Here is a 23,442-nt window from a genome sequence, read left to right on the forward strand (position 1 = left end):
AGGGACACAGGTTAGACTTAACAGCCTTAGGGTGGTCTTCCCCCAACTTTTTGTCTGCCTCCCTCCAGTCTTCTGACCTCTTTTTTGCTGGTTTTAGGACTCTACACACTTTACCACTTCTGATCTGTGCTAAAGAGCCTGTGCTCTCACCCCCAAACATGTTAATATTGGCTACTACCCAAATGGCATATTTAATTTATATATGAATCCCTAGTAAAGTGTACTACATGTGCCCAGGACCTGTAAATTAAATGCTACTAGTGGGCCTGCAGCACTAGTTGTGCCACCCACATAAATAGGCCTTAATCATGTCTTAGGTCTGCCATTGCAGGAACTTTGTACGCAGTTTACTGCCAACTCATCTTGGCATTCGAAACCACCTTGCAAAGCCCTAAACTCCCCTTTTATTACAAATGTCACCCCTAAAGTGGTCCCTATGTGACCCATAGGGCAGGATTCATTATGTTTAAAAGGCAGAGAATGTACTTTTAAGTTTTACATATCCTGGTAGTGAAAAACTTCCAAAGTCATTTTTCACTTCTGTGAGGCCTACTCCTCTCATATGCCAGCAGAGTGAATTCCTTATTATACTTTTAAGCTGTATTTCTTGATCAGAAAGGAGTAGCTGCATCATGTTTTAAATCATTGGAATGGTAATGATAAATCAACTTTACTGGTAATGGCAGATTTAACATTATTTTTTTTTTAAATGCCACTTTTAGATAGTGATCATTTCTCTTCTCCTACTGCTCTGTGTGCCTTTCAGCCTGCCTTCAATACATGTCTGGGGTAGGTGACAGCTACACTTTGTGCATTCCCTCTAGACAGCCACAAACACAGGAAGGTTAGGTGTGTCTCAGCACTCATCTGTATACAACTGCATTCTCATAGCTCTTCCTGGGCAGGAAGAGGGAGGGGAACTAACACTTACATTTCAATAGGGACTCCCTGTTCTGACTCAAAGGGCTGATTGCTACCTACTGATAGCTTGGAGCCAGGACCGGAAAGAAAGGGCCTCTGTGCACTTCAAAGACCCTTCTTTAGAGTGTCCCCTACTTAAAAGGCACAACTAGGTACTCTGACCCCACTACATCAGATACTTCTGGAGCTACAACTTGACTCTGTCAGAAGGACTGTTATTCTGCTAGACTACTGACCTGGAATGACTGTTTTTCTGCTGTACTGTCCTGCTGCCTCCTGCTCTCTGACCCTACTGAGGGAGAGTTGGATTCTGCCTTGCACCATAAGTGTTTTCCAAAGGCTTGTTGGCTTGCCTCCTGTTGCTTGAGACTCAGGGACATCAAAGATCCTATACCTGCTCTTGTGCCTGGTTCACTGAAGTGGACCCAGAGACTTACCACACAGAATTCAACACACCTCCTGTCTGCGTGTAGCAGAACTGGGATATTGATCCGGTTGCAGGAGTCAAATCGTGCATCAGTCTTGGATTCGCCACATTGCCTGAGAACCCTACGCATCGGAACCGTGCTTTGCCTCCGCAGCACTCTACAGAGATCAACGCACCGTTCAACTGGGTGGAAAATACCAGCTCATCACACTTCAGAACCAATGCATCTTGGTTCCAACACTTGTCTTCCGAACCAGCACATCACCATCACTGTATGAGACAGATCAACGCATCCCCCTCTGTGCGAGGACACAATCAACGCAGCTCGCCTCGCATCTCGCTGCTGCAACCAGGAAAGGTACTTTGCTCGCTGAGGCCTGTGTGGGCCCTGTAGCCAGCCTGCGCTCCATAGTGGTCAGCCTGAACTTTGACTTTACCCTCGTCCATCACGATCTAAAGTAACCCCAAAGAGTACTAATGTACGCATAGCACTATTTTGCATTTATTATTTAAAAAACCATAACTCAACGTTACATATAGGATTTCTGTTGTTCTGGGCTTGATTTTGTGATAAAATCATTATATATTTTTCTAACCTGGTGTGAAGTCTTTTGTGGTGTTTTCACTGTGTTACTGTATGAGTTATTGCACAAATACATTACACATTGCCTTTTAATTAATTTAAGCCTCCTCACTCTGTGGCAAGTTACCAAAGGGTGAGCACAAGTTAATTTAGGCGGGGTTGTGACTTAGCCTGACTAGGATTGTGGTCCTTACTTGAAAAGGGTGCATACCTCTGCTAACTAGAGACCCAATTTCTAACAGCCACTTGTTCCACCATTAAGTCTGATGTATTCCTTAATCATCACATTCACCTGTTTTATCATACCACTGGCCCTATAATGGTATAATCCAGTCTTTTGTATGTGTACTCGCCATTTTACTGAGATATTCCCTCATGAAGTTAGATGTAAAAAAAAAGAATTCTCATGCCTTAAACATTCTACAGGGCGAAAAGTCCAGAAAGATAGGCATGCTGCCTATGTAGGAAAGTGGTTGGAACTCAGGGGGTAGGCCCATACCATGACAGCGAACAAAAAGCATGTAGGATAAAGAAATATAATACTTTCCTATGAGTGGTCACAATGATGTTAAATCAAAGAAAGGGAGTCCACAGGGAAATAATAATGATGTGAGTCATAATTTTACAGACCAGGTCCATGGCTACTTCTATCTATCCAAAGCGCCAAAAGCCACTGAAAAATTTCACTAGAAGAGACAGCTCTACTTTATTCCCCGGGATTAATTTTCCAGGCTTCCTCCTTGGATCACAGTCCCGTGATTAGGCTAAATCGCAAGTAGCAATCGTCAAGGATGTATTGAAGTTGGTAAAGTGTATTAATAATCGATCAAGAGCTGGAAGAAACTAAAGTATAACAATTTTTGCTGGTCCTTTGGTACCGCTTGTAAAAACATAACAAATGTGTGAACTGAGCATCGCTTTTCTTAAAAGTGAATTGGAAAAGCTCTAAACCAAACTGATTTATTTATTGGAAAAAACGAGTCCACGTGCCTCTAACACAAACATTAAGAGCACATCCCTTCCTTTCCAATGATACATAAATGATATGCAGAACCATAATAGAGTGTGGGAAGGATTGGTGAGACAGAACATCTCTGAATGTTTGGTACCTATTATTCCTGTAGGATGTAAAGGTATCTTTACTTAAAGTATCAAAAAGAGAGCTGTGGTTAAGATCAACATCCCTCCTTTCACAGTCACAGCAAACAGCATCTGGAGCTCTGTTGCACACTGACATGCCTTCATAGTCCATGTCAAGGCAGTAGTCAAGAGTTGAATGTTCATCTGTGTTTATACAAGATGACAGTCACAAACTCTCCCATTTAAAATGAAGCTTACAAGACTACTGGTGCTGTCAAGGATGGACTAATGTAAGGTCATCTACACAGATCTCCTTAGATTCCAGATCCAGAGGTGAAGACGTCAGTAGAACATGGATACTAGACATACACCTCTAAAAAGCAAATACATAACACCGGCTCCAAAACACTTTGCTGGCTTCCAATGGACCTAGGTAAATCGTAACTTGTGCCTGTGGCTGAAGCTGGCAAACACAGGCACCCCTTTTGGTGAACTAGACTTGCTTTTCATCATCATACTTTGACCAATAAAAGAGCATGAGATATGAATGGCAAAGGAGGCCGCACCAACACAATATATGGAAACATCTTCATTTTACTGTGAAAGTTTGAACTTTTCAACATGTAGTTTTATTTCTAAAAAACAAAGTGAAATGCTAGACTTTAGCATACTACCTTGCCTTCTTTTGCTTCTAAAGCCTGCTCACTTTTTGTCAGCGCCCACCTGTGCTTCAATTGAGGCCAAGAGTCATCCATACCAGATGTTGTTTGCTGTGCTTGTGCTGCTCTAGTGAATCAAGATAAAGATACCAACTCACATTTTAGCCTCCAATTTCAAATTCCTTCACATTTGCAGAGCCTTTTACATTTTAAAATGTTATTTTTTGTATGTCTATTACTTTATTGATCTTCTACAATCATTTAATGTACAAACAATAGCAGACTGCTTCGGCAGATGTTACAGACCCCAGTTTAAGAACCACCTCCAAGGGACTTGTTAACACACAACCTGAAAAAAACACAGGGACAGCTTGAGAAGTAAAATAATAAACCAGTAAGGCACATTTCCTGATCACCTGAGCTGGAAAGGGGGAATATTTGAGCCTTGAACATTTCAAGATGTGTCTAAGGAATAACATGTGCTATATGGTTCTTAATAGCGAATAGGGCATTCTAGGACTGTACACGAGTCGCTGGATCAGAGCTTATGGAAGAGGATATTAAGCCAAACCAGTAAACGACTGTAAAAGTACGCTGCTGTTCCATGCTCGAGGGCTTCTATAGTGTAGACCCTGTACCAGATAGCAAAGCCTCAACTAAACTCTAGAGGCCTCACGCGCTCTTATTAGTGCCACATGTTATTAAAACAAGTTGTTCTTTTGGCCTGCGCATACTTTAAATTGTTCTGGTTGCAAAACATTGGTTGTTTTGAAGAAACATTGTTTTGTAGTTGTGCCTTTCAACATAAGTAGAAATGCACTGTAACAATCAAACAAGGGGGGGGGGCAAGTAGGGAGGGACAGCGGGGTAAGTGGCAGCAAGTGAGGGCAAAGTAGGTAATAGCTGGGTGATGGGCACCAAAGCAGAAGACAGCATGGGAGAAGGGCAGAAAGAGACAGGGGCAGCAAACCATCAAATCTATCATCACCCACGCACCACATGCCACCTCCAAACTCCCAACACAAAGTCCTCCGCATGAAAAAAAAAATATTTCTTCGGAGATAATAAATACTGTAAACGCTGCAATATGCACTTTTCTGACAGAATGTATTCTCTTCTCTAATTTACGTTCTCCTTTTGTTTTGTAAACAGTCAATCGCCCCCAGTCGGCTAGAGTGTTGGCTCACTAGCCACTTTTAAAGCCCCTCTGGTGCCTGGAGTTCCACCTCTTCATGGTCCCCAGTGTAGAGGTCCCACACCTGCCAGCAGGCCAAAAGCCTTATTTCATTAAAGCCAAAAAGGGCTTCAGGAACTGATCGCAGCTGGAACCCATTGTCATTATTAAACAGAGGAGCTCCTGACACTGGCATCAGGCCAAAACCCCACTTTCGTTAAAACCAGGGTCACCAGAAATTGGCAGGATGCTAAGTCTTGCTGCAATGACAACTAGACTATGGAAAAGGAAAATACATATTGGTAAACAAGGTTTATCATCATATATTTCTCATCTACGTACCATAAAACATTTACATCTCTTCAAAGTACTTAATTATAGAATTAAGTATGGTAAAGCCATATTTATCTTTATATACTTACTTTCACAATATCCTATTAGTCGAAATTCTGGTAATGATATTTCTGCATGTCAATACTTAAACCACAATATTCTGGAACCTACAATCACGCTGTTGATAACCCGGGTTTACCTGACTCAGAAAGCAGGCTACAGCATTACTATAATTTAATAATAGAAGACTCCAGATACGGACAGTAGGCCAACACCTACTGTGGATAAAAAGGGCTATAGACACTGACCACTCCCACTAAAATTGAGGATTAATTTTAACAACTTTATTTGGAGACTGAACGAAACGTATTAATGTTTGGAAACAGCAGGTGAATACATATCATCCATCATTGGCTAAAAGCTTCATACTCTGAGATTTCCTAGGCATGGTCAAGGGAAGGTTTGTTAATGGGGTTCAGTAGAAAACTGGACATTGGCAGATGTAAAAGAATTTGGAGTGAATGGGTAAACTCTTGCCACAGACTGCCTCTTCGTATAGGCAAAGAACGGGCCCCTTATTGTTTCAAATGTACCCACTTTGTCACTAATGCAAGCCATCAGTGTCTTCATATCAAATAAAGGCCACAGCAGTGTCCACCAGGCGGCTAACTTAAAGCTGGGCTGGATCCCGCCCCCTTTCCACTTATGGGTGAATGCCAAGAGGGCAGCAGGAGGAGGTAAGAAATCAGTTTTCTCACTAGAGAATTCTATTTAGTTGTTATCCTCCTCACATCCCCCAGTGGAACAAAAGGAACTGGCTCTCTGCCATGACTTTGATGTGTGCCAGAATTTTACCAGAATGCTTTTTTCATCTGACATGTCCACCATTGGGAAGATTTGCTCACATCACCTATCAACATTTGTTGATCACTTGTTCATAGGTGCACCAGTGTGAGTTATCAGCGTAAATATATTTTATGTACTTTTCCCTTCCATTTGAGGCATTTTTTTGGGCGTGGTGGGGTTTACCTCTGGAACAGTTGTTGATCCATGACTCCATTCATGCCAGACCTACAAGGTATTTTTTCCTGTTTTGTGAGTCGGTGTAGTTCCTCAAGTTTCCTGCTCTACTTAGGACAGGTATCACCTTGTCTTGGTGTTTTGGGGTGACGTATTGTTCCCGTTTAGTTCCTGCCCTCTTTCCCTTCCTCTGCTCAGCTCTCTTGAGCAATCCAGTGCCTCAGCTGCATATTTTGGTATTCTTCTTTTTTGTTAGGTCTGAAGGCATCCCTATGGGACTCAGGATCTTAAAATGTCTCCTGCATGCAGTTGTCCCAAAAGTAGCAGAAAAAGCTGACTTTACCGATGGACCACTTTTGTGTCTAATCTGATCGGATTTGAAAGGCTTGGAATAGAGGTGAAGGAAACAAGTTTGAGGTTGGAGTGCGCAGTAACCCTCCAGTGTTTAGGTGTTGTGTATCTTATGCTTATCAAGGAGGTAACAAAGTAAATGGTCATGGGTGCAGTAGGTTGATGTTGCTCTCTTAAGAACTATGGCACCTGCCCAGGGCTGGTCTTTCATTAGAGCGCTGGTTTCAGAAGGGCTTCCAGGGTGCAACACTCAATATCTCGCTGGCTAGTTTCTCATCATAAGCAGACCAGTTAAAACTGCTGAGCGATTCTTGATCTCAACAAAGTTTAGCTGATTTTGTTGAATTGTCATGAGGGTGTCAGTTAGGATGTTGATGAGGATCGTTTGAAAGCTATAGAGGAGTCGAGATAGAAAGCTCATTTTTGTAGAATTTATTCTACCAAACCATGAAACCTCCCTGCTTCCAAATCTCGCTAAATCTTGATACAGAGGGTTTAGTAGCGCTGAGGGATTGTAATTAAAGAAGTCATTGCAGTTTGCTGGTATGTGTACCCCTAAACATTTATTTTGTCTCGCCTCTATTGAAACCATGGACTGCAGCCAATTTGTGACTAGCGATCTCATATTTTGAGATAGTTTTGCTTGAAGACTTGTTATAGTTCATTCTGAATCAGACTTGATTAAACCAATGTATTCATTGTATTTCCACCACATGGATCGCAATCATAAAAAAGGCATATGACGTCATTCGTCTTTAATGTTTTGCTTTCTGCCTATTTTTTCATTTAGAGGCTCTATCAAAAGAGAGGGAACAAGTGGCACCTGTGTTCTCTGATTATTCGACAGAATAATTGGCTGTATGCGGCGCGAGGGTGATGATGGTGGGAGGGAGAGTTCTTTTTGGAGTGGTACAAGATTGTATGCTTAGGTTGAGTAGTGATGAGGAACTCTCAATTTGTTTTGTGGGGGCCCTGTTACATAGCATTGAACCACTGCCTAGGGAGGAGATTGTTCTCAGACTTGAGGATGTGCCAGTACGAAAGTGCATCACATGAAGTTAAATAAGGTACGAGAATCCACCTGTCAATAAGACCTCCGTTTACCGCGGTCTAGCACAGGTAAATGAAAATGTAAAGAAACAGCAGCTATCTTAAATGCTAGATCACTGTTCGGAGGTTTCTTTAGAGAAAAACAAACATCCACAACCAGGAGGAGTTAAGTGCTTGGTACTGGTTCGGTATGAATAAAAGCATGAAATTGTATGGTGCTCACTGCACACTGCAACTTTAACAACCTAATGCACTCTCAAATCTTCATGTGAGGCTTGAGGTTGTTTGGACAGTATCACACAATTTCATACATCCAGGAATCCACATTTCAAGCCGAGGTCAGCTACCTATTCACATAAGGAATCACAAATGCTGACCTAGCTTTATACATTTATTGTAACTGTATTGAACCTTTTGGAAGTGCACTAAATGTCATCTACAATAAGGGAACCTGCTATTTTGTGTTTGTGAGGTCTTCACTATTAACATTTGTGTCATATAGCACAAATGTCAGTTGCAGAAAGGAGAGTTGTTGGTTCTACTTCGAAGACATTTTAAGCAACACATTGATCTAGCATGAGTTCAGTCTGTTGTTTACATAGCTAGTAGGTGCTTCCTTGATAAGCAAACAGCATTTATTTGCTCAAAGCACGGGATTGTGGAATAGTGTGTTTTCTCTAAGCTTGTTTTTAGGTCTCACAGGCAGCTTTAGGTGTGTTTCGTAAAAGGCTTATTGTCTGCAATACGATCAACATGGAGTGGACTTCTGGTCAGCCCTTTCTTCAAGCCTGGATAGTTGTTTTTTGGTCAATGACAGTTCCCTGGCCTTCCATTCTATTTTTGTCTTTTCCCCAGCTCTGGAATATTATTTCTATACATTATTTCTGATTGGTTGACTTGTATCATTCCATGGCTGACGTGAGGAAAGTCATTTTTAGAGTGCATCACTATTTTTTACTCTTTCTCCTGTTGGCTTAATTCCCTCCTTCATGTCACCACGGATATGTAAACATTGGTGCCCACCATCTAATGCTTTGCCAACTCAAAAACAATTGCAAGATGGCCGCACCAGCCCACCCATTAACTGTAATGCATTAGTGGCTATTTTGGAATTATGTTAGTCATAAAAAAAACTCTGCAAGATGGCCACCCACATGTGCTCATGTTTCCTGATACACCAACAGCCATCTTAGACTGATTTTTTCTTTGTGAGGAAAAAAATCCATGATATCATCTGGCACATCATGACATATGTCCATGAGTCATGACGTACCAGTTTCCAATTTCATTTTTTTTAAATGCCAATGGAAATAACTATTAGCAAATTAAATAGATTGGGAAACAAATGTTAAATCTGAGACCGATTCTCTATGCCAATGCTTGTTCCAAATGGCTTTACAGCGGTAAACAAGAAAAACACTATATTGACCCATGAATATCATTTCTTATAGTTAGTATCTTGCATCTAACATTCTCCAAAAAAGTCTTGAAAATCAAAGCATCCCCCTTTATTCAGAAAAGTGGAGCTCGGAGAATATAGCTGAAATATAAGTAAACTAAATTCTTGCTGCAATAGTTTCAGTATCAAACTAAATGCTGACCTGCTTAATTAAGAAAATGAGGTAAGTAAGGCATGGTCAGTACAATGACCTCACAGGCGACCCTGAGCGTTCATGTCTGCTACTGCTGTGTGATTTCAAAGCTCCCTTATTTCTCTCTGTGGCTTGGCATGTCCCTTCCTACACCGCTGCTCCGCACTGATAAACAGGTCACCCACACTCTTCTTTCTCCGGATTCTTTAAATGGTGGTCCTGGAACAGGCAGGAGACGGGCAGCATAAAAGAGGCAGTACTCTAGCCCTGCCCTACCTGCACTATCTGCCTTTGAAAGGCAATGGCCTATTTAGAAATCGTCCACATTTACCTCCCGTTCAGACCAAAGTGGGAAACACGAGTAAAAGGGTTGAGACTACTTGACAAAGACGATATAGCAGATGAGTGTATGCACTTCCGATTTATAATTCTTGTTTTCTCCTGTGTTTTCAGTCCACAGCTCAGGATGTCATTCATTGTGTTTTCGACCCGAGGGTCCATCCTCATGAGGCTGACTGAAGACAGGTGAGTGCCCATCAAAGGAATATTGTCTATAATGTGTGAGCCATTTTGAGATCTGGCATGTTATGAGATTCACATCGCACACACTGAACTGCTGTCAGAGTTCATACACCTGAGCTAGTGCTAGAAATTAGGTAGATAGGTCAGCTTGTGGTATCCTCTTTTTTTTAGAAAACGTGTTCTTCCACCTTAAATCAAGATGAAGCAGATTAGATTATGAAGGAAATGTTCGTTATGCACAATCCTATTCTCAGTTTCATGTGTCATCATTTACTAACCTCAATTTAGGATCCTGGCACACGTAATTAAAGAAAAAAGATCTCTTTCTAAAAATTCAGTGATCAGATTGTTCTTTAAACGTTACGTTATGATTTTTTTTTATAATTCAAATTAAATTTAAAAAATAGGGTAGTCAAACCACTGTGTTGAAAATCACTTTTTGTAATTCCTCAATTTTGCAGGAAAAAGTCCTAAATAGGGCTAAATAGAAAGTATCCTGTAAACAATCATTGGAAAAGCCGATAGTCCTCAACTATCCGAGAGAAATTGGCTTTGCCAATATGTTTTAGCCATGTTGTACACCAGCGTAGCTGCTGTTTAGTGTGAAGTTAGTGGGGTAAAGTAGAGTGGAGTGTCATAAAGTGGAGAAGAGTGGAGTGTTATGGAGTTGTGTTGAGAGTCGTGGAGTGACATAGAGTGGTGTAGAGTAGAGTGATGTGGAGTGTCTTGGAGTTGAGTGGTATAGAGTGGTATGGAGTGTCGTGGAGGGAGAAGAGTGTTATAGAGTGAAACGCATACAGTGGAGTAGAGTTGAGTGGTATAGAGTATAATGAAGTGTCAGAGTGGAGTAGAGTGTTGTAGAGTGGAGTAGCATAAAGAATTGTGGAGTGGTTTAGAGCAGAGTGGAGTGGCGTTTAGGGTGTTGTGTAGAGTGGAGTAGAGTGTTGCAGAGTAGAGTAGCATAGAGAGGAGTAGATTGTCATAAAGTGGAGTGGCATAGAGTGAAGTAGTGTAGGAGAGCAGAATGGCATAGAGTGGAGTAGAGTATTGTAAAGTTGAGTGGCGTAGAGTAGAGTGGAGGGGCATTGAGTGCCAGAATGGAGTGGCATAGAATGCCCAAGCCTGCCTAGAAAATTGGGAAAAAACATACAGACGAGACTGCCTCTAGTGGCAACACTTGCATTAGATTGCACAAGGAATCTGTTATGATAAGGATGTTACATTTTTTTGTGAACTGACAAATATAATAAAAGTTTTTGATTGAAAAACAACGTATTTAAAAACAACCTGGCAAAGCTTGTATTGTTGGCAAACTGTAGAATGTGACAGCTATGTCAAGGCTGAGTCACACACACATCTCGCATTCCAGAATCCGCACGCCACTGCTCATACATCCCCTCCCCATATGATAACCACCACACAATATTCACTACTAGCCTACAGTATAGAAATTTACACCATATACAGTCCATCCAGACATACTCTAGTCAGTAATTAGCCAGCAACACCCATAACTCAGTGACTATGCCAGTACCTATGCATCAGACATCTGCACCCCATTACACCCAAATAGCTATATCGTTTGCATACTTGCATAACACAATATATCAACACACTTAATACACAGACCATGCATAATTACACCCACTTTCAACACCTCTCAGACAAAATAACACACCAACTAATCACAGCATGCCAATACCCACCTCACAGCACAACATATCTCAAACTCACAGCTAAAAAAGATTGCATTCCGTATACATTAACAATAACATGATTAGGGGCAAATGCACTCACTTTATCAAATGTAGGCATGTGCCAAACACTATTTGGTCATGACAAATAAGTGCAAAGTTGTGGCAATTTGAAAGAGTCATTCAGAAAATCCCTTGTTTTAAGTGTGTATATGAAAAGCACATGTGTTTGGAGAGTGGAGCAGAGAATCTGTGGGACGGGAAGAATTCTAAGAAAGGCTCCCAGTTTTCCATTTTTACTGATTTTTACGGATAAATACAGACAGAAATCAATGTGTTTCCTGCCTGTATTTATTTTTAAAAGTGGAAAAATACTGAAAATTCTGCTTCCAATGAGTTACGCTCCATTCTGTCTGTTGTGATTTCCAAGATGACACATGAGCAGACAGACAGCATGGGGATTTAAAAAACAGATTAATATATCATTAAATAAAGGCATATGTTAAATATATTTGTAGTAAATTGCTAATATTTACCTGTGTATGTATTGTTTTGCTATATTTGGCTGCTGAATTTGCTAAAACGTGACAGGCATCAGAGAATGAGTGCATGTTTATCAGTTAAATATATGTGGAAATGTACCATTTTGACTCCACGTATTCCCATACCACAAAATCAGTATGGATAAATACGAGTAAAATTGCCAAAAAATAAGTATGGATAAATACAGATGGAAATGTTAAATAAATAAACATCATAAAACCGGAAGCCCTAATTATAAGTCACAGTCCTTACTCAGAGATTCAATGCATCTTCAACTAATGTCATTTGCTCTGACTACTGAGAGATTGCTGCAGAGTAAGTTTCTTACTTGACTATATCAACAAAGTTACATGGCAAACTACTGCAGAGCAGATCCTGGGATCCTGCATTGTAGAATGGCATTTAAGGTCAAAGGATTTCCTTTCGGGCATCTTGGAGAAGCCTTCGGCCTGTGGTGATTTGCAAGAAGGCCTGGGCACCTAAATTGATTCTCCGGTGATTATCTCAATTAGAACGCCCCTTTCTCTTGGGTTATGCCATTGGACAGTTGTGCCTTAATGCAGTTTACACACCCGAGAGAGACGGCTTAGTGAGTTCTGCTACACTAGCACAGACTTCTTTGACAGGCTAAATTGGTTTTGAAGCCCAAGTAACCTCACCAATAGCAGCAAATTGTTCACAGGAGGCAAAGTCTCCGAAATGTTGTATTAGTAGGTCTCAGAATCAAATCTCAGAAATGTGCAATCTTGACCAGTCCTAACGACTGTTCCGCTACTAACAGGTTTCAGGCTGCACTGCAGTCACCGTTCGTTACACTAGTCCTGTTCATACAGCTTTCGCTACTCCACATTAAGTATGACATGTTCACCTAAGCATTTTATCTCATATCACTTTGCATTCTGGTACTAAGAGTTGTTTTTACATTTCCTGTTGTAGTCCAGGTATCAAATAGAAGCACAAGTGGTAGCTGAAAGCTGGTCTGACGGTCACACAGATGTTTACTGCATAATACATCTGTTTCTCACTTCTAGGGAGCAGATTCGTGAAGGTCTTGAGGAGCTGCATAAAGTGCAGCCAGGAGGGGACACCTATATGCATGAAGGCTTTCAAAGGGTAAGTATGTCTCTTCCTGATGTGCCCCTTTCCATTTGATGGCAATTGGCTGTTTCAACTACATGCACCCTTCACACACCAGTGGCAACATTCATTGTCATTCTAACAGTTAATCTTATCAGCTGTCACCTACATTGTCAGAATTTAGGATTTTTGTGCATGTTTTTCAAAATGTGCATGGACAGTGCTGCAAGAACTGCACAGGGCCACACATGAAGTAGATAAACTGTCTGTGGGAGACTGGTACAGTCAGGAATAGTACCAATATTTTCAATCCTCTAGGCAAAATAGCATTTTAAATGCCAGAATACTACCAGTACGGTTACAAGAAATTATTTTCCACGCCTTTTACAGTAATTGAGCTTCATCACCAGGTGGCTCCCTAAAGCCATTCTCTTACATCACCATATGGAAGCTGCAGCCCCTCATACATTTTAGAAAAATATTAGTTAAGACATGTCACACAGATCCTTGGCATTATCAGTGATACCTGTTTCTGTCATGCGTGAGAGTCAATAGACATGGTATGGTACCAGAATATTTCTTTCAGAATATTGTCTGACATACATTTTTGTCCTAAATTACCCACTGAACTCCACTGAAGTTAATACTAGAAAATATACATCGGATGGGACGATATTTTTGTAAATGAGAATTAGGACACAATATTTATGTGAGACAAGAGCTCTAAGAATGGTAGACATACAACAATAGATACAAGTATAGTAAGCATGCAGGAACACAAAGTGGCAAAAGTATCTCACCCTGGAAGACTTGCAGTCGGATCCTGGGTACGAGATATTGTTTGCAAGTTTGAAAATGAGGAAAGTTGATTTCCTAAAAATGACAGTCTGACCAGCAAAGCCTATTTTGGAATCAAGGCTATGGAAATTGTTGTCTGGGATGGTGGGTACCTGAGGTTGAGGAGGAGAGACATGAAATAAATACTAAAGTAAATGTGAAATAAGGTTTTGAAAAATTGATAAGAATTCTCTTTCACTTCTAGGCAAGCGAGCAGATCTATTATGAAAACAGCCAAGGTAAGGAGCAACCATTTCATATAAAGTTCTTTTATTAGTTCTTCGTACCTTTCATCACATGAATAAATATATTTCAAGCAATTTGTACAAACGTGTTCTTAAGCGGCAGCTTGAGTGAACCCGTAAACTCCTCTAATAACCCAGCGCTAGGGATTGCTATGTCCTTGTGAAAGACATAGTTTCAGTTTACTGGATAATGAAGCACTTTACTCATGGAAGGGCATGAGCCCTAACCACAATAGCATTGTGTAAAACTGCCCTGCAATTCACATTATGTACTTTGTTCCAGTGGCGGTCGGTAATTTTAGGAGGGAGGGGGGCGGGCAGGGAGCACACACACACTCACACTTATTCATTCACACACACACACACGCACATCCATTCACAACACTCATCAACATTCAAACAAACACGCACGCACCAAACATTGATTTAAAAAAACACAAACACACACTTACCTTCAGCTCAGAGGTCCCAGGAGAGTTGGGACTGCTACCTTCCCTCTCTGGTTGACCTTAGGTCAGCCAATGAGAGTCGACAGCAGTCCCAACTTCGTCACAGAGTGGGATGGGGTCAGGGAGACTTCTGACCCCTCCCCACTATGTGACGAGGTGTTACTGATTGACACTCGCCCTGGGCGCTTCAGGGCTAAACCTGAAGCGCCCAGGTCGAAGTCAATCGGGGACGCTTCCCCTCGTCACTGAGGGGAAGGGCCTTGAGGCACCTTTGCTGAGCTGAGGAGGTCACGCCCATAGGACCTGTGACCTCTTCAGCCCAGCAAAGTTCAGCTTGGGCAGCCAGGAGTTTGTGCAATTCGCACGTCTCGCTCCTGGCTGCCTGATCTAAAATGAAGAGTGTCTGTCAGGCTGACCTTTGCTCAGCCTGACAGACACTCTTCATGAGGGGCAAAAGATGGTGGGCGTGGCCCCTCAAACCTAAAGGACAGGCCGCGGCTGCTTTGTTCACAAAATGACCGCTTGTACTTGTTTGACACGTTAAAAAAACATACAACTTGTGCATCTTTACTTTCCTTACTGCAGACGTGCCCGCTTCTGAAATGGTTTCATCGTGTGAGGAGGTGCAGGGTGTTGGAGGAGGCAGGGTTTTTTGTCTAGCACATCCTGGGGCACTTTCACTCATCGCTTTCACCCTCTCAAACCACAAAAAAAAGCTTGTGAGGCTGCCGCCATTGTCCTAGGGAGGTTTCACACCCTAGAATGGACAACTGCTTTGCAGAACCTCCAAACAGCTGGAACTCTGTCCGCTGCAGAGGTTTCTAGTTAATTGTGTGCACACAGTTGTACATGGGCTCCTCACCGAGTGGCCGTATGAAGTGTGCCAATATTATGCTGCACACAGCGGTATAGTGTGAGTTGGAAGGTCTATTATTCCACCAGGTTGGGAAGAGCAAGCAGCAATGGCTCATTTGTGCAGTTAAATGCAGGTGGAGGGCAGCAGCACTCTTTTATGGTGACCAGGACTCATATTTCATGATCAGACTTTGTCCGAGAGCAAGAGAGAGAGGCCGGCAGAAAAGGGAGAAAGGAGGAATAGAAAAAAGGAAGAACGTGACTAAAGTAGAAAGCAGGAATGAAAAAGAACCTGCACTAGTGAAATACAGTGACCAGTGTTTGGTGGAAGTGAACACCCAACACCTGGTGGAAGAAAGAGGCACGAGGTAAAAGCAAAATTAACAGCCTTGGTATTCGGCAACCCTGGACTCAAAAGTGCCAAAGTTCCTAAGAAAAACTTTGGACCCCCGCACTTATGGTTTTTGCTAATTAATAATTTCCAGCAGTCTCACCTCGTGCTAGAGAACAAGCCGTTTTTTCCACATACCTTAAATCACGCAACATAATATAAATAAATGTATTAGGCCTTTTGGGAGACGAGATTTTTTTACATATATTCTGCTGTAACATGATCAACCTTTGCACCCACTCGCATCTCCCGAGCTACCCATTTCCTATCCACCAATACCCTGTATCCCAGAAACAGTGCATTGCTTTGTATTCACTGTTGTCCTAATCATGTGGTGTATTGCTGCTTCATAGTGTCATCCCCTTGCCTTAACAGGTTACAGGACAGCCAGTGTCATTATTGCCCTCACCGATGGAGAACTGCACGAGGACTTGTTTTTCTATGCTGAGCGAGAGGTACCGTGAGGACAGTCTCCCAAGTTCCACGAACATGATAGATCTTGATGGTGTTAAATGAGAGAGGATGGTTCTCCTCAGATTACCGTGGGACTTGGTGTGGGTGGGATTTTATTTTTGCCAAGAGAATTAGCAAGATAGAGTATACATTGTGTCTGTTTTTCCCCAAAAAATCGATAGGAGAAAAAAGGGCAATTTTTTTTAGAGTAAAAATGTAGATCATTTTGCCATTTTTTTGCATGGTCAATAGTGTCTTGAAACGAGTTTTAGTAGCTGCTGTTGTTCCTTAGCATTCAATTGTACACGGAAATCAGTGTATTCTGTTTACATATAAAGAGTTATCAACAATCACCCTTATGATTTTGTAGTTTTGGGGTTCATTCTAGTCCTTAGATATGCATGTTGAAATGTATGAAAACCATTGATTTTTAATCATACTCTCGCTTCACTTATGGATTCTCCTGCAGACATTCTGTGGAATGTGTTCAAGTCAAGTAGAAAACGAACATGGTGAAAGTCATTTCACTACACCCAATAAAAATGAGGGTGTCCCTCCATTATTGCAGACTTTAATCAATATTTCAAAACTAAAATAAACTGCCCCATTAGGGTTAGATATCGTCGAGAATATTTGCAAATATCAACAAAGGTAAGGCCTTTTGGCTGTTTTCAATATTCTTAAATGGCACTCCTCTGATCCTCTCCTGGGAACACATTATTTCCCAATACTTTCCTAAATATTTAATAGAATTTCCACATTTTTAGTGGATTTTCTGCTGTCATAAATGGAATGTAGTGGCTGAAAACAACACTACTCCAGTGTCTATGAATCTATATGTTTGACATTTCCCACTGTATATTTCTGATGAATGAGTCAGCTATAAACAACAGACAACAAGATGATGGAAGGAATGCTTGAATTATTCTCAACCAATGACCATCACTATGACCATATTTGGGAATGGAGGATGCTAAAATAAAGTCATTTTTGGCTTAAAATTGTGAATCTTCCACCTGCATCAGGTGTGCAGGATTACTAAATCATAGTGAGGTTCTCCGGCATGGCCTGATTAGCATGAGCTCATTCCCATCAGGGCCCAGGTTGTTTGACTTCCTTTCCAATATTGCTTTGAGGTGTAATGCCCTTCTCAGCAGTGGTCTGTGAGTGCCCGCTGACTCCCAGCATGTCCCTACAGTGTAACTTCCTTCCCAGCAGTGGATCACAGTGTGTTCAGTCTGTTCCTCCCCACAGTGCCGCACGGTGCAGGTTTCTCTCTACAGTGGCCCAATAATGTGATTTCCCTCTCCTCAGTGCTCTGAAAAAGGAAGCTGGCTCTCAACAGGGCCGTACAGTGTAATCTCCATCCCAGCACCGAACCTCAGTGTGCTGTCCAAGAGAAGGACTCTGCAGTGTAAATTTCCTCCCAACAGTGCTCTTGTTAGTGATAATGAATTCAAGAAATTACATGTATGCTAGCTATGATACGTTACTCCTGTACAGCAAAACCCAAGCACTGTGAACTTCTCTTATGCTTTCAACCCTTTCCATTGCCTTCCTCCAGCAGAGGTGAATTGGCAGATAGAATGGGACGGTACCCAAACAGCTGATCTGAGGGGTCAGTGTATGGGCTGGTTTTGGTTGTTTGTGGGCCTGTTTTAAGGTCTGCTGGCCGTTTTTACTGTTCATTTCTCTGATCTTACTACAAACATTTCCTGTAGCAAGCACAAATGCATAGTCGCCCATACCTTGCAAACCACCTACACAGCTTGTCTTTATAAGTTCAAAACTGCTCTTATTTGCAAATGTGGGCCACTTTTTAATCTATCTAATTCGCCAATGAGACAACTTTTATTTTGGTGCCTGGGCACAACTTTCTGTCCCACTCTGAGTCTATCCCGAGGCAGTGTCCTGCTGCAGCTATTGAACTCTGGCAGTGTGGCAATACTCCAGCTGTGCCATGCCAACCGTGTTGGAAGAAAGCAGCTGGAACTTCCTCTGACTCTTTTGCAAAAACTATGGAATACAAAAACTTATGGAATCCTCAATACCATCTGAAAATGTTCAAGCCTTGGAAAGTCTTTCATACTCAATGAAATAGCGAAAACAGCTGACAAGATCAAAATAAAACCTTAATGGAAATGTATTTTCATTATTCTGTTGATATTAGTCAATTTTTACAAAGGTATCTTATTCACTTTTTGTTTCACAACCCTTTGCACACATTTGGGGGCTTATTTACAAGCCCCGTGATGAAGGCAGCACAGCAAGTAACCTTCCTGCGCTGCCCTGTGCCACAGGGAAAGGGCAGAAATGTGCTGCATCTGCAAGATATTGCACATTTCTGTCCCCTTCAACTGCCTAGGCACACAATGTGCTGCCTAGCACCAGTGCAGGTACCCTTGCATCATGGTGCAAGGGTGAACATCCACAAAATAGCACACACACGCACACAGTCTGGCTGAATCACCACATTCAGCTCATTTGTTGCTTTCTATTTCTTTCTCTAGCTGCCCGCTTCCCACTCTGGATTTTATGTACCGTTTTTTCTAACGTGCTGCTGGGGTAATTTATCATTTATTCTCTCAGCGCACATTATTATTTATTTTTACTTTCACATTCTAACATGCTGTCAGCTATGTTGGGCTAGTACACCAAAAATAAGGCAAAATGGCTGTGTTTGGGCCACAAAGAATTAGCGTATATGTGTCATTAAGCAGACGTACAAGAGCATTTTGATCAGGTCTGCACTGTGGTGCAACTTGAGATGTATCTAATGTTCTTCTGTGTTTTATTCCAAACACCTAGCGACTTTAGCTCTTTGGCAATGAAGCAGTTAGTGTTGAAGATTTATAAATGCATCTGGGTTTCTAGTAACTTGAAGACTATAAGGCCCAATTTACCAAGCCATTGAGGCTCGTAAATTAGATTTACAAGTGTAAATGCCTCGATTTATTACTGTAGTGCATTGACTGAGGGTGACCCTGCAGTCGTATTTTTTATTACCAAGCAATATTACCCTATTGTGTGGTATTAATCCCAAATACATTGCATGCACGAGGTGGGAAGTGGTCATTATCAAAGCATGTCCATGCCTGAGAATTAGTGAACAGTCACAAACACTTGAGTTTATTCAAAAAACTCCTCCCACCCATTTCCCACCATAGAAATAGAAATTTATTTCAGTCAAGGGCTGGAGAAATTCTCTTTCCCAGAAAGGAAGGCGGGGGAAACGCCTCTAATTTTCTAAGAAGTGTAGAAGGAGAGCTTTCTGCATTCTAGAAGTAGTGAAAAAATATGTCATTGCACAGGCAAATTAAAATTACTTTACACAGTGAATAATTGTACTTTGTGCATAATTCCGCAATGGGGAAATGTTAATGCCACAACAACAAACAAAGGATGTTGCATGACTTTCCCTGCATTACACCTAGACATTTTGACAGCGCACTCCAGGCATATCCCTACTAAATGCTGGGAATTCCAGAAGGTCATAAACCTACATCCGAGGTCGTAGAATTGGGGGTGACTATTTACAACCTTACATGCATATCTGGGTCTTACCCAACAGATCCACTGATCCTGGCAGTTCACTTTCAATTCTTCCAACTTTAGAAATTCCACTCTACCTAAAGCTGTGTCTTCTGAAACACTGGCAGGCCTGTGGGTATGTGGGTATCTCTTATGTCAAGCTACATCCTAATTGCTGCCAGCAGAGGTCAACCGAATCCGCTTCTGATAGATAAATACAGCTCACAGCATGTACTAAAATAGTGCCTGTGCCCCTCCTCACCCAACTGTGAAATCTTCAAAGGCATCAGCGATACAAAAATTGGATAAACTCTTTATGACAATATTAATGTCTTGTCTTACTCCTTCTTTGTTGCAGGCGAACCGGTCACGTGAACTTGGGGCAACAGTCTACTGCGTGGGGGTGAAAGATTTCAACGAGACACAGGTACAGATATGCCATGTTTTTCTCCTTAGAATGAATGCAAAGAGACTGCTGTAGTCGTTAGAGTAGGTGGTAGAAGCAATAATCAAACCAAGAAGGGCACTACACAAAAAAGACATGATCTACTTATAATAAGAAACCCTATAATAAACTTCATTGGGCAAAATTCTAAATTTAAACTAGGGGTATGTAATATAAGAGAAACAGAATCACATATTGGGCCTGAGTTAAGTCTTCAAATGCAATCATCAGTATGGAGAAATCTAATGATCCTAAATCACATTAGTTTTACTACTCCGTAATTCACAGATGTCAGGTGACCATGCTGTAATACCAAAATACATCAAGGAGGCCAAAAATTTGACACAAAAGCCTGCTGCACCCCCAGGTCTGCAGTGGTTGTTTCAATTGCATACCTTCGTACAAAAACATGAGTCATGGGGCAACTGTGAAATTGGGCACAAACCCATATTTCCACGAGTGCGTAGGAGTGTCGCCTGCTACAAAAATGCCCCAAAAATGCACCAGAGCTGAAAATTAAATGGTAATAAACTTTCTTTATTATCATTTTATTTTTCAGTACCCCTTCCTGAACCGAGTGTCAGGATGGGACAATAGCTGCTGAGTGACAGGAGCAGGGAGCTGTGCACTTGTTTAAAGTGCACATGTCCCTTTGGCCGGCCGTTTTGCGATCGCCAGCCAGACATGCGCACTTTAAACATCTCTAATCCAGCTGTCTTAAGACAGCTGGGTTAGAGAAAGCACAGGCCTCCAGCGCTCTGATGAGCACTGAGTGAACCCGTTCCCACCAATCCTGACACTGGTTTCATGCTGGTTACTAGCATGAAACCAGCGGCAGGATTTGATAGCGCTGTTTCATGTTTCCTGCGCCGCGATGAAGTCACGACGAGAGGAGGGCGCCGTGAGGAGAAGGAGGCAGGTAAGTACCTTTTCTCTTTTTAAAAAAAATATTATTATTGTATCCCAACCCCCCTCCCCCGCCGTAAATAGAAACCAGCCGCCACTGTATTTACTCCTGGTTCCACCTTTAGCACACCCCAAGGGTTTTGTGCAAATTGTGCTCAGTCCTGCGTTTTTGCATGTTCAGTTTCCTCCATTCGCCACCTGCAGGAAAGAGCAGCAGCAAAACAGAGTGGTGAAGGACAAGACTATCTGCAATAAGTGCCATAAAAGCAGTTTTCACATGTTGCTCCCTATTGCAGAGGACTACAGCGGTTGCTGTCCCTGACTCTAACAGGGCAATCAGAATAGGCTGAAAGCCTCAAAAATTATCCACGAAGGGACCTATCCTTTGGAGAGGTAGTTCAGTGAAACATACCACTGAAGCAAAAAACGCCGTTTGTTACCAGCCCAAATACAGTTCTGGAATAATCTGATCTTGAGTTTATTGCATTAGACAAAGAAATAAGCAAAAGGTAGGTAGACTGTATCATTTGCAGATGCTCATGCCTTAGGATAACCCTGCTTCAAAGCGCTTCTAATTTCAACAAGTACTGAGGAAAATGTGCAAAAAAAGTCCACATTTGCACAAAGTTATCGCTCAGATAAATCGTGGATTTAACTCAGATTTACTGATTCCACTGCAGGCAATGAAACACCCAAACTTAATTGCACAAATAAATAGTCCTTTGAAGGATCAATATATGCGTGTCTCAAAATTTCTGCCAACATTTTGTCATTTAAATAGTCCATATCGCAACATTTGACATATGATATGGCATCTTATAATTTGGAGCAGTTTTTAATTATTGCAACTTTGGGATTTAACACAAATAGGCATTACTTTCGCCAAAATGTGTCTCCTTTTTTCTCACGCTGATCAGTGTTGTCCGTTTCTACTTCTGATGGCATTTGCTTAGTCCATTGAGCCACTGTCTCCAGTTCATGACGTCACCGGAAATATCTCATACAAATACTGGCTGGAGAGGGGTGGCATCGCAAGCAATAATCAAACTTTTAGAAATAGATGGAGATTAAAGCACAAACATACCAGGCACGTGTCATTAGGACAGAGCCGGACGTAAATGTTGGAATGTAAAATTATAAGGAGGATTTAAATACGTTCACTGCCAGTGTCCCAAAATCTTAATTCCTTATCCGGTCATTGGTCATCTCTACATCCCAGCGATAACTGGAGGGAGGAAAAAGATCCTGGAGACAGGAACACATCTGGGCACCAACCTCTGTTTTTGCTTTTCAGCTGGGGCGCATTGCTGACGGGCAGGATCATGTGTTTCCAGTCAACGATGGCTTTGAAGCTCTGCAGGGGGTGATCGTCTCTGTGAGTATGAAAACTGCTCCATGCTGCCATGAATTCAGTAGTTTAGGAGCGCCTGAAGAGAGGAGTCATTCTTGCCCTCTGACCTTTAAGTGGGGTTCGAATTACCACTCATCCTACAGCCGTGACACTGAACTTCAATGGGTGTGGGTGAAAAGGTTAAAGGCTTGAAAGGGATGCTACAGAGGGGTTCTGCAGCCCGATTTTCCACGGCTTTAACAGTAGATTTTCATAATTTTTGGTGCCATGTTCCGCCGAGGAAACGAGGGCCAGCACGAGAATGCATACCAGGCAGCCGAGATCAGTGCTGCAAGGAAACAATCAGAAATGAAATATTACATAAGTGGATACAGAGATGAGTGTATGCGCGCGCGTGCGTGCGCGAGTGAGGGTGCACGCGCGTGGGCACGTTTAGCACGCACCGTGAGGACCGGCCCTATTCTCACAGTGTTGGAAAGCCCTGACACAGCCACGCACTATCTCTTTGAGGACCAGTGCGCAACGAGCACAGGCCCCCACTAGTGTATTTAGATGCCTTCGAAAAAGTGAATCAGAATAAACTTGCTACATTTGCTTTGTTTCGCTGTATAACGTACCCCAGGATGAAGGCGCACGTGGAAAAGTAAATACACACTCTGTTGTGACCAGTGACCGGTCGTCATGAAGTGTGTGTGTGTGTGTGCATGCATGTGTTTTTTGTGCATGCATGTGTTGTGTCTGTATGCACATGCCTGACTGTACCATGTGTTTCTAGGCTTTTGCAATTCAGCAAGAATTCGAAGACACGTCCCTACAGTTTCACCAAACGACGGAGTAGAAATCTGCATACTACCTTCCTCCTGTAAACGATTTTAGGTTAAACATTAGCTCAGGTTAAACAAATGCTCATTTTTGTTGGTGACTATACACCCAAATCAGTGGTTACAATTAGA

The 23,442-nt window shown here is 42.0% G+C and overlaps 1 protein-coding gene across 1 annotated transcript in view; it reads left to right on the plus strand.

Moving 5' to 3' along the window:
* ANTXR1 (ANTXR cell adhesion molecule 1) overlaps positions 1–23,442 on the plus strand; it is a 398,881-nt gene that overhangs the window by 122,006 nt on the left and 253,433 nt on the right. The window contains exons 3-8 of the mRNA XM_069214185.1: positions 9,644–9,715; positions 12,981–13,062; positions 14,069–14,102; positions 16,179–16,258; positions 20,146–20,214; positions 22,433–22,513. Coding sequence (XP_069070286.1) covers positions 9,644–9,715; positions 12,981–13,062; positions 14,069–14,102; positions 16,179–16,258; positions 20,146–20,214; positions 22,433–22,513 — 418 coding nt within the window. The remainder of the gene's footprint in view (positions 1–9,643; positions 9,716–12,980; positions 13,063–14,068; positions 14,103–16,178; positions 16,259–20,145; positions 20,215–22,432; positions 22,514–23,442) is intronic.

Source organism: Pleurodeles waltl, chromosome 11 (genome assembly GCF_031143425.1).
Source record: "Pleurodeles waltl isolate 20211129_DDA chromosome 11, aPleWal1.hap1.20221129, whole genome shotgun sequence".
Classification (NCBI taxonomy): Eukaryota; Metazoa; Chordata; class Amphibia; order Caudata; family Salamandridae; genus Pleurodeles; species Pleurodeles waltl.